The 17451-nt window shown below is 41.2% G+C and overlaps 2 protein-coding genes across 2 annotated transcripts in view; one reads left to right on the forward strand and one right to left on the reverse strand.

Annotated features, from left to right (window-relative positions):
• LOC119181263 (V-type proton ATPase subunit Vha44) overlaps nt 1-2844 on the forward strand; it is a 23316-nt gene extending 20472 nt beyond the window's left edge. The window contains exon 13 of the mRNA XM_075884142.1: nt 2610-2844. Within this exon, the coding sequence (XP_075740257.1) occupies nt 2610-2705 (96 nt within the window). The 3' untranslated portion in view covers nt 2706-2844. The remainder of the gene's footprint in view (nt 1-2609) is intronic.
• Nucleotides 2731-15996, reverse strand: LOC119181264 (S-methyl-5'-thioadenosine phosphorylase). The gene is made up of 9 exons (XM_037432469.2): nt 15777-15996; nt 15623-15709; nt 13326-13384; nt 11395-11562; nt 8974-9076; nt 7632-7784; nt 7376-7462; nt 5297-5419; nt 2731-2889 (listed from the first exon to the last, which is right to left on the reverse strand). The coding sequence occupies exons 1-9, from the start codon at nt 15801-15803 to the stop codon at nt 2860-2862; spliced, it is 837 nt and encodes a 278-aa protein (XP_037288366.2). The 5' UTR covers nt 15804-15996; the 3' UTR covers nt 2731-2859.
• Between the last annotated feature and the right edge of the window lie 1455 nt (nt 15997-17451).

Consider the following 17451-nt stretch of genomic DNA (forward strand, 5'->3'; position numbering starts at 1 on the left):
ATGGACAATATTTTTTTTTGTTTGAAGGAAGGCCTGTGCAAATTCCTTTTTTTTTTTTTTTGCATCAAAGGAAGTAAAAGCAACCTTGAATTGCAACTTGATTCGACTTTTGGTTGTATGCAAGTGATAGCCTGTAAAATATGTTACATTTCAAAATTTGCTATACATTGAGCATATGTTAGCATAACAAGCTTTTGAACTGAAAAAAAAAAAAAGAGTGAATCGATGGGAGGGTAATACCTTCATCTTCATTTAACGATGAAGTGGGGTTTTGTGGTGGTGCAGGTTTCTCTTAGTTACGTGTTTTCACAGCTCAACTGCACTTCAGTGCAGTGAAACCACTTTCAGTGATGGAAGTGTTTTTTTACTTCTTAGAGCATACTATAGAGCAGGAAAAGTACTGCTTTGAAGCAGCCATAAGTGTTTTTGGAGCAGAAAAAATGAAGGTAGTTTAGAGCAGCTACTGGTGTTTTAGGGGCAGATATGAAATTTGCCATGCACTGATTAGAGCTCAGTGCATCGTTGAAGCAAATTGTAAATATTAATATTTATGAAATATATTCAGCAGACAACAATCAATATAAATTTTATGAAGCAAACAATGGCAGGTAGTCAAAAATGTGCTGTGAAATGAGCTACTATTTAAAATGTTAGTATTTGTGGCAGATATCAAATAAAAGGGGAAAAGCTGAGCTCTACATTTTAGAAGTAATCATAGTCCCGCACAACTGTTGCCAAATAAGCAGTAGATAATCGGTATAAGATAAAAGCAATCCTGCTCATTTTTACATTCCGCCAGACTAGCCTGCATGTCTACCTGGAAAAAAGAAGACAAAAAAACACAGCCATATGAGCTATATGCTCAATATGCCCATTCTTGTTGCACAAACGAGATTAGAGCCGATAATGCTGCACACTAGTAGCACACTGGGATGATAGTACACAGATTCTTCTCAGTTTCTTTAAGACTTACGAGTTGGTCAAACTCTAAAATTTTGTCATTTTAATTCTCTCAGTCTCATTTCGGAGCGGGTTTGGAGCAGGTAGTACTAAAAAAAATTACTGTTAGAAGCAGCATGAATCTTTTGGAGCAGTATGGAGCAATTGGAGCAGCACTTCCATCACTGAACTTTTGCAGAGAGTTACATGAGAGCTATTATACACCTAAATAAGTGCTTTTATGGCTTAGCACCTCTTCTGCAGTGAAACCAGCTTTACAAAGTGTTACATGCAGACTTGTCTGCACCTACCTATTCGTTCGTCTCGAATAACTCGAAATTTTCAGTAATTTAAATTTTATTTGAAGCAAATGCGAATACTGAATTATTCGTTCGAACATTCGAAGCATTCGAATATTCGCACAAGCCTAATGTTTTTGGTACGTCCTCATACCAACACCTGAGTAATTACCAATGCACAGACTGGCAGGTACTGGGTGGACTTGTTTCACCCAATGAACAAAATGACAACCCAAGCTCACAGACTGTGCATCACGTGACTGTATGTCGGCCATCCAAGGAGTGATTTGTGCAACAAAGGAGCTATAAATCTTGTTTAAAATTTTTTTAGCGGGAGACGCCAATGTTCTCTCCTGTTGTGTTGAGTGGTGGCTGCAGAGCGATCTGAATCGGCGTTGTGTGCCGCGTGAATGATTCGTTTGCGGTCACGCCTGGGACGTGTAAATTTCAAATATGCAGTTTTTTTATAGTACAGTTGGGAGCAAGACTTAAACTGAGAAAGTACCTAGTAGATTAGCACATCATAATCTAGAATCAAATCCATTAGCAGCAGAATGAAATAGTATATGTTCAAAACTCACTTGAACAAAAGTTATTGAGTCCAGCTGGACATGGCCCCCTTATGCTTTTACGCAATGCAAGTTGTACATCAAATAACTGTCATATCCGTTTTACACATAACAAGGCACATTTTTTAAAACATATTCCACAGTTTTAAATGTGCTTTGCAGTACAGAAAGGGCTCATTAATTCAACACTCATTAATTTGGAAACATTTTATAGTTGCTCTCTGGTACTGGCCAGTACGTGCATTAATGGCATAAAACTCTCAATAATTCGGTCATATCTGGCAGCAGACCAGTTTATTCGGGCGATGTTTGGAGCACGCCAAGTGAGAAGCGCTGCAAATGTGCAACACAAAGAAACAAAAATGATGTTTGGGGTCAGTGGAAACGGCCATAGACACTCAGAAAGGCAGGATTTCTATCCACAGTCGCATTGTTGGTATACACTTAAGTATGGGTTCAGAGCACATTTCGGATTGAGACGCACAGGTCTTAAGCCGCGTTTACGTGGTGAACGAAGTCTCTGATGATAATTGCGCCTTTTGGACTGCTCTTATGCGAAATGATTACTGCATTTGCACATTCCTCAAGAAAAAAAAGCACATTGATGTAATAGACAGTATTTATTGGCTTTACTATACTTTCAACAATTCAGCATTCAGTTAATTCTGACAATTTTTGGTAGTAAAATCTGAATTAGCGAGCTTTTAGAGTATTTATATTTCATTGTAGGCATGCTTGAGGTTGTGTACTTAGGAACTCAGTCAACGTTATGAGAACAATGTCTTTGGTTGCTCATGTGCAGGAAATTCCGGGCTTGAATATGGGTCAGCAGGAGTACTACCCGTACGTGTACTTCAAGATCTGCATTGACATGGCAGACACGCACGTGCGGCTCTAAGCACAGGGGAGGCCACTCCTCCGGCTTTGGGTCCCACATTCCATCTGTTTTATTTGTCTAGCAGTGTACAGATTAGCATTGTTGTGTGTCGCGCAATAACCAAAAAAAGATATATATATATATAAATATGAACAGCGAATCGAGTCTTCCCGCTTCACTTCATCACCGCCCGATCGGCCTCTTCCTGCAAGAGTGAGATACAGTGCATGCAAGTGAAAACAAGGCAGCGGACAAGGATATCGCCACAAATGCTACTGCTTCATAATGCACTGCAAATGGCAAGTACAGTCATGGACAATTATAATAGGAAAAAGGTAGGGCTAACTCGCATTCTTTAGTTTTTGTTGACACAATTTTGCCTTGCACACAGAGTGAAGGGCCCTTTTTACAACTGCATGATCACCACCGTGATATTGTGTTCCCAAGTTCATACTTATAGACAATTACGAGATTCTTTGTTTTCGTTTAATTTGTCCACTACAGTACATAATTTCAGTGCCATGTTGTGCAGGCATGTTTTTGGTAACTGGAACGTATCGTTCGTTATTTTTTTGTTGAATTTTTGCTATTTAAGTTGTACACGCTGCTGCAGCCTGCTTTTGAGGCCATCAGACAATGAAGCTAATGAAACGTCAAAAGTAAACTGTGTTAAAACCGTGATGCAATTGTGACACTCTTAATTTTGACAACGTGCAGCCATTTTTTACATTTAATTACATACAAAAATGCAGTGATGGCTGGGAATCAAGTCTTCAAACGTTGCAGTGCATCATGGCTACATAATGGCAAAAAATTTATAGCATTCTATACAGAATTTGGCCATATTTGTGAGGGAGTGCATTGCCGGCTGTGTGTGGTCACCAGTACAAGTTTGCATCCCAGGCTACTTTATGGAACTTCAGAAGGAAGGATGTTTGGCATGCTGGTAGTGTGCCACACCACCTTGTACTTCAGTAATCATAGTGTACTAACACAAGACAAGGTTAAAAAAAACCAAGGTGGTCGAAATTTCCGGAGCCCTCCACTACTGCATCTCTCATAATCGTATGGTGGTTTTGGGACGTTAAACCCCATATATTACCGTAATTACAGGACAAGATGTTGATTAGATAAAGCGATTGTTCTGTCTTCATCTTGCCTCATGTTCGTTAGTGTGCTATAGTTTCTGAAGTATCTCTGTAGAATTGCATCAACACGGGCATTTCTTAAAATCATGGGAGAAATTGCACGGCACCGGGATTCGAATCGCAGACCTTTTACATGCAAGGCTGACACGTGACTTTTACGCCATTTCTGCGCATGAAGACAGAGCTTTGAGGACCTATTCTGTATAGTGTACTGTCATGAACAAAACGAATGGGAACACGTGCATGGCAAGCAGTCTCAAACCCCAATTCGATTGACACTTGTGCTGCCAAAAACAGAATAAGCAGCACTCTGACAACCCATTGATACTATAGTGTCTGTAGTAGCACACCTGCATAGCAAGGAGCAGTGGTCTCTTTATTATTCTCGTTTTCCTGCATTCGGTGTGACACAAAAAGAAGTGAACAGGAAAAAACAGATAACCGCGGTATCTTGCGCAGAGCTACAGAAATAACACTGTGATGCCTTGTCATTGTGAGCAGTTGATTGCATGACACCAGCTGCCATTGTTAGAGTGCTAACAGCAGCCACAACCACACTATTTTTAGGGTTACATGCTATATGCCCACTTCTTCTCGCTCGTATTGCACACAACAGACCATCTGCACATATGAACAGCTGCATGTACAGTGCTCACAAATTGAACGACAATCTATGGCCATGTAAGACGCATACTTTCATTTCCTCTGTGTTCAATTTCAATTGGAATTCTTTCAGTCAGCGAGCTGTGTATAGTATACATACTCCTGACTAGGCTTTTGCGCATAGCGACTTTTAGGTTCGAAGCGAACAGTGATTTTGATGAAACACTTTTGAATTGATTTCGAATAGGATACAGAATCACTTATTACGAAAAAAAAATGGGCACATTTGTCCTGACCCATCTAACTGCAACAATACAGTTGACTATCGTTAATTCAAACTCAAAGGAACCTCTGAATTTTGTTTGAATTATCAGAAAATCTCAGATATATGATTCTGGGCACGTTTGAATTTTTTAAAAGTGTTTTTAAACCCTAACAATGAACAAAAGGCAGAGGTGTAAGGTCTACGAGTTTATTGGCCATTTGTTACTGATCAGACCTTTTAAAGAAATCGTGAATTGCCTACTGCTCATCTGCTGTATGTGCCTTCAGCACAAGCTCTCTATACAAGTTGAGAAGCATCACAGTTTACAATGCGTGTGCTTCATTTATAACATTTGTTTACCAGCAAAGCTTTTTTTCTTGAAGGCCCGAGGCATTTATTTTTCATTTTCTCATTTCTAGCACCACCTTTTATCAGCAGAATGTATAGGGCGCTGCAAGAGCACTCAAACGTGACCCCTAAAATGCACCAAGCACCACCTTTTATCAGCAGAATGATGTATAGGGCGCTGCAAGAGCACTCAAACGTGACCCCTAAAATGCACCATCACTAATTGGGATGCACACACACAAACACACCTGTGCCTCCTTTATGGCATCACTCCAGTCAATGGCGGCAATGTTGGGCAGCGCAGCACGCAGGACTTTTAGGGCTACAGCACTGTTGCACTTCATCGTCTCTAGCACCGCTGTCACGTCCACCTGCGCATGACCACAAGGCACAGCATTTATGGTCTACCCCATGTGACCCAGTGACCTCCTGCATAGTCTCTCTGTGAAGCTTACGATTGACTACCTACTAAAATGCCTTGAATTTACATAACCCACTAAAATTACATGCGACAGTTATCTGGTAGCGAGCATTTCTAAAACTGTAAAGAAAAAAATATTTTGAAATTCCTTTCCAAAACATCTGCCTTCACCAAAGCGATCGTGTGTAGCAAGATATTTCAACTAAAACATAACGAATTTAGGGAGCGAAAATGCCTCATTTATCATTAACTCAGTGTTTGTGCCCTCTTTGTCACCAACAGTGCACAAAAATGGCAAAAGGAAGTCATGTCTGCAAATTAACACGCCTTGTCGCAGAGGGTTAAGATTTAGGGACGGGCGAATAGTAAGTTTGAGGTTGGAAGCGAATAGTGATGTGGTCTAATAACTCCCAAGTTGAATAGTTCAAGTAGTATGTATTGCATATTATTAAGAAAAGTGATCATTTTCATCATGACCCAACTAACTTGCATAATATTTTTAGGAATCGAAACTAGCCATGAGTGAATGGCACTCTAGGTTTGAAGAGGAAGCAACCTTGAATAGTAGCAAGATTTGTAAAGCAGTTAGGTATAAGTGATAACTGGTACAATACATTCCATTGTACATACTACTTAGGCACATCTAAGCCCACATAACACACTTTTAAATTAGAAATATAAAAATTGAATGGAACGTAATGCATACATTTTACTGGATACATTTCTCTGGATAGGTACAGTAGGCTCTCGGTAAACGAAAATCTGTTAGACGGAACTCCGCTTAAACGGAACCACTGCCTTTGCTACCCCTGGTTTCACGCTTGTATTCTGCATCTATGTTCACCTCACAATAAACGAAACTCCTGTTAAATGGAACATATTTTCCTGGTCCCTTCAGGTTCTGATTACTGAGAGTCTACTGACAGCACAGCACACGTAGACTGCAGGTGAAGCCCCATTTACAAGGGTCTATGTGTGCATTAATATGCCTAAATTCATTATTTTCGAATGTTTCCAAATTTTAAACAATCTAGATAAGTGTCAAAGCAAATTCAATTACTGCAATGTTTGAATATTTGAAGTGGCCAAATTTGCCCACTCCAATTAAAATCCACTTTGCAAGTAACTTGCAGCCTTGCCAGAACTACAAGTTATATGGACAATGCATGAACAGGCTAATTGGTGCGCATGCATGCAAATAACTGTTTAACGCAAGGGAAACAAAATGACAAGGCACAAGTGACGTCACCTTCATTGTTCTTGTGCTAAAATGTTGTTACAGAGTGGTATGCAAGCTCTATCCTGACACAGCAGAACAGAGCCTTAGATGAGAAAATAATCATTTGATTGCAGTATTGACAGATAAAAGCTTGTTCATACATGCTAGGTTACAAGGATACGTCGGGTCTGTTTCCCCTGCAACTCGTAATATTTGAATTATTGCATTGATTACCATTAGTGCCACTAGCGATTGCAATTAGACGGCAAAGTAGCAGAGCCCGCACAAACACAGCTGCACGCTTCGATCCGAACTCACAATTGCTACTCACAGCCCCAACAGCTAGGATTAGCTAGTGTATAAATTTAGAAATCTGTCATCACTTCGTGTCGTTTAACGCTTGGCTGTCCGGTGGCAAGGTGTTTACTGTGACATTTTGGGGCTAAGAATGAGATACTGAGATGTAAAAATGGTTTGATTTAAAATTGGGCAAATGTCAAGGCGATGTATGGCGATGTAGCGAAGGCGATGTATTGGCAATTGAGAATGCTCTAAAAACATTCATATTGGCCAGTACTCTTCACAGATACCGTGCAATGCAGCTGCTCTCGAACACATGTCTTATTGTTTGGCTGTCCACGACTGTTCACAGCAAAACAGGCAGTTACGAACTACTACATGGCTCACATGCTGCAAGTCCAGTCGCCAGCTGTCGTAGTCGGTCACCAGGGCAATAGAGGCATACAGCAGGCCGGCTTCCTTGGCAAGCACCACCTGCATTGCGCACCCACGTGCCAGCTCTCGTTACAAGGACATAGCTTGCCAGCATTAACTCGATTCACATGACAGTCGTTTTTGAGCTAGCACTCCTGGCGTCACCAGCATCGAGAGTGGCGCTGCATTGCAAAAGAACAGTGGCAAAGTGACGAAAAGTTCACGGCACCTCGGGCACGGTGGTCATGTTGATGACGTCACAGTGCCAGGAGCGGAAGAGGCAGCTCTCGAAGCGGGTTGAGAAGCGTGGGCCCTCGATGGTCACCACAGTGCCTGCGTCGTGGAACTCGATCTTCATGGCTCGCATGGTCTTGATCAGAACCTGAAATAACCGAGGCAGTGAATGCAACTACAAGCGTGTTGAAGTTGTTTTCAATGCGACTTTTTTAAAAATTGGCCGGAATCCCACCCTATGAATGTGAATCTGGGGTAAAGTTGTATCAAAACTGCACGTGCTGATGGGGAAATACGCTTTATTATTCTAGAGTAATCCCTTTCTGGTCATTGTGGTAGACTGTGATTGGTTCAACAAACATTTTCAGCAAAACGAATTTGTTCCTTGCAAACAGCATTGTATGCACATTGTTCATCTGGTGTCTTCAATTTCTGTGGTTTACCCATGGCAGTCTTAGAATAAACTGACTGAGTTGCTAGATGGGCTTCCTTTTCGTAAATGAATGCTTTAGTGCACGCACCTGTGCAGTTTGCTTGTGCTATGGAAGTGCGCAGTAGTTTTCCAGCGGCAAGTTAGTCTAGTGGTCATTCGGAGGAGGTGCTGCGAGACAGCCGGATCGGAATCCGGTTCATTGGATGCCAGCCCGTCACACGAGGAGTTACAAGTCCAGACTAGAATGTTGAGGAGCAAACGACGTTTCAAAGTCGTGCGCGGCTAGACAGTTCCGACTGGATTGCAAAGGTGACTTTTCTTTCTCGAAGTTCCTACTTGACACCACTTTGCGCACCTACTTCTGTGAGTCTGCTAACAACACAGACACTTATTGCAACAGATAATTTTTAACAGTAGTATAACCTTTCATTTTAGAATTTGTGTTTGAGTTACTCGGCCTTGTAAATGTAGCAACAAATATCAATTTTCCGTCACTTTATGGTCAACTTGCAAAACAATTTCAACAACTTTTTTCAGAAATACTACATTCAGCTGAAGAATTCACATCAGCAATAAAAAATTTAACCTGCCATGTCACATTTGGCAAAAAAATGAATAAGTACTGTGAAACACATTAATGTAATGTTAACACATTAATTAATGTAATATATTATTTTTATAGCAATTGAATATTGATTCTCTCAAAATGACATTGCATAAATTTAATGCATTTACAGACAGTTCTTCATAAACCATGTCTAAAAGGGTTCAAATTCGTAGCTTCTGAAAAAACAACACAAGATGTGTACCTTTTGCAGTTATTCGAATATGAATGTGGGAGGCTTTGCACAAACTTGTAGGTTTTTTTTTTTTAACTACGACAACACTGCTAATGCTAACAAACCTGGCGAAGACCCTCGTGGAAAGGTGTTGCAGCTGGTATGTGGCAGACGCCTTTCGGGGAGCCTCTCTCGCCGTCGTAGAAGGTCGTTGCCCGCTTGGTCGTTCTGCACAAGTCGCCCCCCAACCACATCCATCACAAATTACTCTTGAATTGTTGCATACCTGTACAATCTGAAGGAGATCACAAAACAGTTAGATGTATCAGCAATTGAATATAATAATAAAGGTGTCTTGGAGGTTTCCTGCACAGCTGTTACTTAACCCTATTTTTACAGCTTTTTTTTACGAAAACAACAGAAAAGTACACCTTATTTTATTGGCCTACTTGATTCTAGGTGTCGGGAAACAACTAAGAAGACTATTCAAACGTAGTTTATTTGCAAGATAGACAAGATAAATTAAGGCCAAAGCCTTAGTCGCCTCATCAAATGGGAAATTTAACTTTCTGCGATGACCGCCATGCGGTGCCAGGGACGAGTGATGCAATAAATCGTCGACACATAGTGACATCACCATGACATCGCAGATATCAGAAATTTGTGACGTCATCACGAAGTCACACAAGTGCTGGCATGGCATCATGCCAGAACTTGTGTGACTTGTGTGGCACCTCAAAAGGAGAAAATCAAGGCTGCGCTTGACGGTGGCATGTAAAGCAATGGCTCGTGTTCCCTGCTGCCTTATATACATGGACTGAGAAGAAAAGGAAGATGACATTTCTCTTCGAGTTGTCTGAGGTGGATGGATAGGAGACTGCGAGTCTTTTTTTTAATGCAAAGGAGTGGCTTCACTGCTCTGCACCATGGAAACTGTCGTAACTTTTCCTGCTTACAGTACAGAAAATGTCTATTTCAAAATAAAAAATAAAGAACAAGGCAGGCTGTGAAAGAAAGCCTCAAATGCACCTGTTGGGGTTTGTTTACACCCATCACCATTTTAATGCCAATAAGTTGAGAAGTGGTCGTCGTGCAAATCAGAGGATTTAGAAAAAACAATATCCGGCTCTGTGGAGTCGCTACCACATTTGCAGGAGAATCAAAATTCGTCACTCCACAAAACCTCCTCTTTTTTTTGTTTCCAAACAATGTTTCTGCCAGCATGCACACGTTGCTCACATACAGTAGAGGACTGCATCTGCAAATTCAGGCTGCCAGAATAGAGTCCTTTTTCGACCAAGATGCATGCTTTGAGCGTGTTTTAATATTCCTTTCAGCCCCATCTGTTCAGGCCAAAAACAACTAAATCAAACTAGATCAAAGCAGCCTGATTCCAGTGCCTCTAAACGCTTCTTTAAGCTTGGATGAGCCAGCCCCGCCGTAGTGGTCTAGTGGTTCTGGCGTTCGACTGCTAACTCAAAGGTCATGGAATCAAATCCCGGCTGGGGCAGCTGCATTATCGATGGAGGCAAAAATGTTTGAGGCCCGAGTACTTAGCTTTAGGTGCACGTCAAAGAATACCAAGAGGTCGAAATTTTCAAAGCCCTTCACTACGGCGTCTCGTAATCAAATCGTGATTTTGAGACCTTAAACACCGAATATTATTATTATAAATATTGGACGAGCCAAGCTCACCTTCAATAGGAGCTGTACAAACCCTGTGAAGGAGCTCAGCTTGTCTTCAAAAGGGTCAATTACATTGCTAACATGCTTCACCGCATTAGAAGGTTATGTTGCAGTGAAGCTTACCAAAGCACATTGATCATTACATAGCACAGGTAATCATTCATTCAACCATCCTTTCACGCATTTGTTTTATTTGTAACAATATAAAAAATTATTACGAGAGACTAGGAAAAGGAAAAGCTGATTAGACAGTTGAGGATGTCCTGGCGACCAGAGTTGCGCACCAGCAAAAACGATGGTGCCCCCCCCTCCCCAAAATATACATACAGCACATATTGCACAGGGCTCCCCGACAAGAAAGAAGCGTTTGTGCACAAGCCGCACATAAAAAACGCTTTAAAACTTTCTTTTTTACAATCAACAAAAACAAAAACATGCAACAATGTTTCAAAAACAAGTTTATGGCAAGAATGCTATTGCAGACATTCTCACTAGTTCTTTAAAGAAAATTTAAGCAATGTTAAAAGGTCATTCTTTACTAATCACTCGCATTTAGAAATGTTGATAGCGTGAACCACATCATGTGTTTGCCAGAATTTGTACATTTTAAAATGATTTGCATTCCTCTGATTGGCATGTATTGTATTTTATTAAGGTGGCCAGCAATTATAAGGTTGTTCCACCAAACTGACACCTCTGGCTTTTAGGTAGCAAGTCATGAAAGGTGCAGTTCCTTCTGACCGAAAATAAAAGTGTGTGCAAGCATAATCTACCTGCTCATGTCACAGAAAATGTGCGGCAATTTCAGGCGCAAGTTTTGCCATTTCATGCTCTTCGGGTGCTGTCATCATAATGCATACCTGTCTAGAAACTGGTCGAGAAGAACAATGTGGCCTGGCTTCACACGATCATTCAGGGAGCCGCAGGCGGTCGTAGCAATGACGTGCGTGCAGCCTATTTTCTTGAGCGCCCAGATGTTGGCCCGGTAGTTAACTTTGGACGGCATCACCGAGTGCTGGCGGCCGTGCCTGCGTACAATTGAGGGAGTTTAGCATGGACAAACATAATGACACACTCAAACCTCATTATAGCAAACTTTCATCTCACACATTAAGTTCGTTATACCTGAAGATTCGTTATAAAGTAAATTTCTAAAACTGTATCTATTGAAAGATTATTCTTCATTTACTTTGTTATAACCAATATTTCGTTATATCCTGGTTCATTATATTGAGGTTTGAGTGTAGTCAGTTCCGACATAAGTAAAAAAATCCTGTTCATTCATTGAAAATCCATTCACTCAGTTCCAACCCAGAGCCATCGCTTTGCCCCTCCCACAGAGAACTTGCTTAAAGCCTAAATCCAGTACCACTAGCTCATTTTCGTGACATCAAGCATTTCTCCAAGAATTTATAGTCAGTTTTCTCACACAGATTCAGGTGTGTGCCAGTGGTTTTAGGGCAGAAATTCGAACGAACTGCTAGATTTAATCAGGTATTCTGCCATCGCCACTGAGCAAAACGTAATTTATTTAGGTCGCAGCAACAAGCCATTAATTATCTATGTGCATAGCATTTACACTTGCCGATAAAAAGTACTCGCAGTTCTAATGTAAGCCAGCCTACACAACTGTATTTCAGATGTGATGGGCAGATGCACTGTGGCTCTGTGGGCAGAGCTTACGATTCTTCATTACGTTTTAACTAACTAAATAAACAATATAGCAAAAAGACATTTAAAACCTAGATAAAAATTATTCACATACTTAGTGCTATAGATAGTGCAAATATGTAGTTTGATGCATTCACTACAAAGTGTATGTAGGACAACTGCAAAGTACATGGTGCTTGCCCTTAGTAGTTTCTTTTGTTTAATGTGTCAAGTTATTTGTGCTATCTTTAATTCCACGTAAAATGCATCACCTCTGATAGTCACTGTCGTGCTCTTTTTAAGTGAAAAACCTTAATATACACTCATATATTATAGGCTCATAGGCTTAGTGCTACCATGAGGCTAGCTAACTACAATGAGAGGGCAAATCAATTGACACTTCAACGGATCAAAATATGGTAATTCCGTTCTGCCGACGCCTGCAAGGTGACACACTGTGGCATTATGACATGTCGAGAAAAAACCGAACAAAAAAGCCCTCTAAAAAGAGGATTCATTTCATTCCATTTAGAGTAATTTAGTTCTTATTGTAAATTAATATAAAGAGAATTTTCAAACAATACATTTTTCAGTTTGAGCTGGTTACTGCACGAGTAGATGTTGTTGAGTGCAGTTGAGGAAGCACAAGTGGTGCAAAGAAGATGCCAATTCATGCTGGCAAATAAACTATTGTGTTGATATCTTGAAGCATGAGAATAGAGACGAGAAATTGAGTAGAACACTCGGACACAAAAAAATTCTTCGCTATCAACTAAAACCTTCATTACTCTGTCAGAATAGTTTACATTTTGAAAGATTGTGCAAGTGCATAATGGTAGTAAATGCTCATAACAACCAATCATAAGAAAGAAAGTTAAAGTGAATGGAACAAACTTATCTCAATGAAGAAACAAGCACTTGCCCACGTGTTCTCCTTTCCTGGTGCTGCTGTTACATGTTGGCGCTTTACACATAACATAAACTCAAGTTGACAACGGTTTCATCGGAGCTAGCTGGTATATTTACACCATAGCAATGGATCCAAATGTTACACAGGAGGTGAGAGCACACTGCGTGGTCATATGTCTTTGTGCCTTGTTCTCTAAGAGAGTCAATGGTATATCCTAGTGAAGGACCTCACCTTGCCAACAGCACACAGCCGACATCACCAATCCGTCCGCTTATAAGAACATCAGAGGGCTGCAAGACAATCCATTAGTCATGTGAATTGGCTTCAGTTGTAGCACTAATTGAGCAAAGCGGTGTGAATTTCATGCAGGGCATGTCCAGATTTCTCTCCGTCACAAGAGCAGAAGTTGACCACTGTTGTAGCAGATAAAGCTAGCCGTTCCAACCCCTTTCAACACATTGTTGCAGTCTGGAGATGAGTTGAAACTTACACAGGTACTTATAGCTAGAGCATTAGTTATGCAAGAGGTGAACATCTCATTGGTCTCTTACTGAATTGAACATTCAACAACGATCGGTGCTTACAGCATCGAAATCCTGCTCATTTCATATGGGAGGCTGGTTGTAAAGAACACTGTTTGCATGCAGCCTGTTGCAGTTGCACGGTAAGGAACACCAGAATTATTACACCCTTCATGCGTCTCCATCATGATGATTTGCACAGCACATGTAAGCGTAATGAAGTATGGGTCAGTCTGGAATTGAAAAACGACCAACATGCGTCTGGCTTTATTCGTGCACAGGACTGAATACACACACTAGGGAGTTTTTGAATAGTATAGACTGAGTTAGCGGGAGTAGCGTTTGCATACGGCCACCATATAAGTTTTCGAATAGCGTTGTCTGTCACAGCGCGGGATCTCTTAAAGATCACCGTAAAGGGGCTTTGCGGGCCGCACGCTATTCTGATTTCTTGGGAGCTGACCGCAAACACTAATGGTGGTAAGTGTTATGACACATGCTCAGTGGCAGCGACCACAATGGATAGCATACGCAATGCTTTGCATATGCTATACGAAAACTCCCTGTTAAAGGAAAAATAACTAGGAAAATAAGAGAGTCTTTCTCTTCTGTTATGAACTTATTCAAGGAATACAAACTTGATCAAGTGTAACGGTTTGAAGCAACATTTGATCTCTTAGTAGGTGCTACAATAGTTTATCAAAGTTGACTAACCACTGAAGTTTTGTTGTCTGTGCTCGTGGCTCGGTGCACTAGTAATTTAGAACGCATGGTCCATTTGATAATGCAGTTGCCATTAACAGGAATAAAAATTGTTATGTACATTGCCCTTGCAAGCATAACGCTACAGCCAGTCACTAAAGCAAGAGCACTGGCTTACATTTGACACTGTGCAAGTGTTCTATTAACTTCTAATAGATCCGTTTTACGGTGCAACACAGGTGGAAGATTTATTGAAGCTAGACACAATAACACAACTCATACCAATTGCACTCGTCAGCATTTTGACCTCGGATTTGTCCTTTTGCCGCTATCTAAATACCTGATCAATCGGTTGAATTGAAGGATATTTGCATCCCTAGAGCGAGGAATCATGACGATAATTATAGCGCGAGAACAAAACGACGACACAGAGAGAAGAAGAACACGAAAGACACGTGCGCTCGTGCCTTGTATGTCCTTCTTGTCTCTGTGTCGTCGTTTTGTTCTCGTGCTATAACTATCGTCATGCCATACCAACTAGCCCAAGCTGCCGAACTTCTAGGAATCATCATATGTGTCTGCAAACAGTTGAAACTAAATGTTGTAGGCCCGTGTGCTCAGATTTGGGTGCACGTTAAAGAACCCCAGGTGGTCGAAATTTTCGGAGCCCTCCACTACGGCGTCTCTCATAATCATATGGTGGTTTTGGGACGTTAAACCCCACATATCAATCAAACAGTTCAAACTTAAAATTTTGTTCGGTGCCATCGTAGATGTAAACTTAAAAGCTACATAACATGGCATGAAAGAAATAATATAATGCATATTTAGAGGAGCAGCATGTGGTAAAACGAGAATAGAGCCTTCGACATCACATCTCATTCAAGCATGTTAAACAAATGAAATTAATATGTTATTCACTGCTATGAATGATGACAGCAATATTATCTTGCTTTTCTTCAGTTTTTTAAAATTTTATAATTTCACTTACATTAAGATCTTGATAGAAATAGATTCAAACTACCTTTTCGTTGTCTATACTTCTCACTCCTGTTCTTTGGCTGTGTTCAGGAGATTCCATATCACAATCCAGTACGACCTGGTTCATTTCTCGATTGCGATTAGCTAATTCTCCGTGCAAGCACTGGATAGTAACCAACGAAGATTCGTAATCTGGACTGGGCTCGATCGCGATCGAAAATGCCGCGTGCTGTCATGGTATATCATCAATATCATGCAGACGCGAGCAGCTGATGTGTTGCCACGAAGCAAAGCACGATCGCACGTAGTTGATTCTAGCCGTACCTCTCCGAATGGCGTGGTCACTTTGTGCTCCTGACGGTTTTCCAAGAGGTCCGGGTTGTCGAGACCACTGCCTCCGATGATGCCGATCTGCAAAGATCATCGACGATCGCTTGGCATCTGCCGCGGGCATTATACGTCGCAGTCGCACACTCACTTTGATGGCTTTCGCCGTTCCCGCCATGCCCGAGCAGTGTCCAGGGGTGACCGAACCGCGGACGGAAGAGAGTCGATCGGGTGGCTTCAATGGCGAAATGCACGTGCTTATTGAGCGACGATTAGAGACGATCTTGCCGTGCTTGATAACGTACCAATACTTCGCTCGCGGTCGGTACCCGATTGAATGAGGGGCGGTGGCTAGCGCCAGACCGCCAGCTACGCGAACTACGGTGATGATAGTGAAAGCTGTTCTTTGCATGTGATTCTTGTTCTTTGAACGCTCGAGTATTGATACAATGACACGAGTCACTTGGGATCGCCCAATATGTTACTGAGCGTTAGTTGCAAATTGACGATGCTGCGCTAATGTGCATTTAGTTCTGGTTTCGGAACAGTGTGTCCCGCAGAAAAGCACCCGCGAAATACGATTGTTCTGTCCAGTACTAGCATGTGCGGAACAGTAAATTATGGAACAAAAATTCATTTCACGATCAATTTATAAGGAGTCGCGGCCGTGATTTTCTTTTTTTTGCGGTCGGGAGAGGGTGCTGATGGGGTAGCATATTTACCTCCATGTCAGTGGTGTGAACAAATTTTGAGTGAGGATTCAAGCCTCTTCACACTTGTTTATGCCAGCACTGCTCTCTTTCACATCAACAAAATCACCTTGTAACGAAGCAACCACTGTTTCTTCTCAAAAAAGAAGTGCAACAGTTTATCCCAATCGTGTACTTACATACAGCAAGGTCATCTTATTGTCCTCTTTCACATCTATTCGGTGCAAAGTAAACTTTAATTGTTTAAAAACGCCTCTGCACGACAAGGCCAATCAGGTGAAACCGCAACATATATGCACTCACATTTTGGTTGCTACAGTGCTCGTGAAGACCAAGATGAAGACTGAGAAATGTGCAGGACAAACAAGCACTATCCTGTGTGTTTCTTAAATCCTCATTTTTAACAGTGTGAGCACTGCACCAAATAAAAAAATTAAACCACAATAGAGTACCAGAAAATATACACCCATACAAACGTCCACTATACATGATCCATGAAATAGAAGCATGTAACTTAAAAGGGACTTGGGGAAACAAGAGCAAGTCCTCGTCTTTCTAAGTTCTTGTTAAAGTTACATATTCGCAGTTCAACTATTGTGAATCACCAACTTGCCAAATCAGCCATTTTGACAAGGCACACTACGTGAAGGTCCACAGTTGAGCAAGTCGGTATTTGTGCTCGTTTGTTCCTGTTGTTCTGTCTCGTTGCGCTACTCATGATGGCTTTTACGCACACTACATGCATAGCAGAAACTGTATGTGCCTATGCATTGGCCATAGTGGATACTGGTGATGCACCTGTGAGCGTTGCTACATCAGTAAGTCATCAGTGCTTCTAAAAGTTACCTGTGAGCATTCTTACATCAGTAAGAATGCTCGCAGGTAACATTTAGAAGCACTGAAGTGTGAACAAATTGCAATGAAAGTTCATCAATGGCATCAGTGACTTATCAGGCCTTTAACTTGCCAAGACATACCTACGATTGCCACATTTCTGGTGTGAAGATGCAATGCATTTCAATTTATGACGAAATATTTTATGCCCCAGTGGCAATATACAAAGTGTAATTTTTTTCAAACCGTCACAGGTTTAACAGTTTAGTGCACTCCCTAAAG

This window comes from Rhipicephalus microplus, unplaced genomic scaffold (genome assembly GCF_043290135.1).
Source record: "Rhipicephalus microplus isolate Deutch F79 unplaced genomic scaffold, USDA_Rmic scaffold_24, whole genome shotgun sequence".
NCBI classification, from domain to species: domain Eukaryota; kingdom Metazoa; phylum Arthropoda; class Arachnida; order Ixodida; family Ixodidae; genus Rhipicephalus; species Rhipicephalus microplus.

Bases quoted from the DNA above. Each gene is read 5' to 3' on its own strand.
- LOC119181264 (XM_037432469.2), bottom strand. From the start codon at position 15,803: ATGGCGGGAACGGCGAAAGCCATCAAA. The intron at 7,463-7,631 runs GTGCCGTGAACT...TGCGCAATGCAG, and splicing joins ACATGACCACCGTGCCCGAG to GTGGTGCTTGCCAAGGAAGC. The intron at 5,420-7,375 runs GTGAGCCATGTA...GGTCATGCGCAG, and splicing joins GGCGACTGGACTTGCAGCAT to GTGGACGTGACAGCGGTGCT.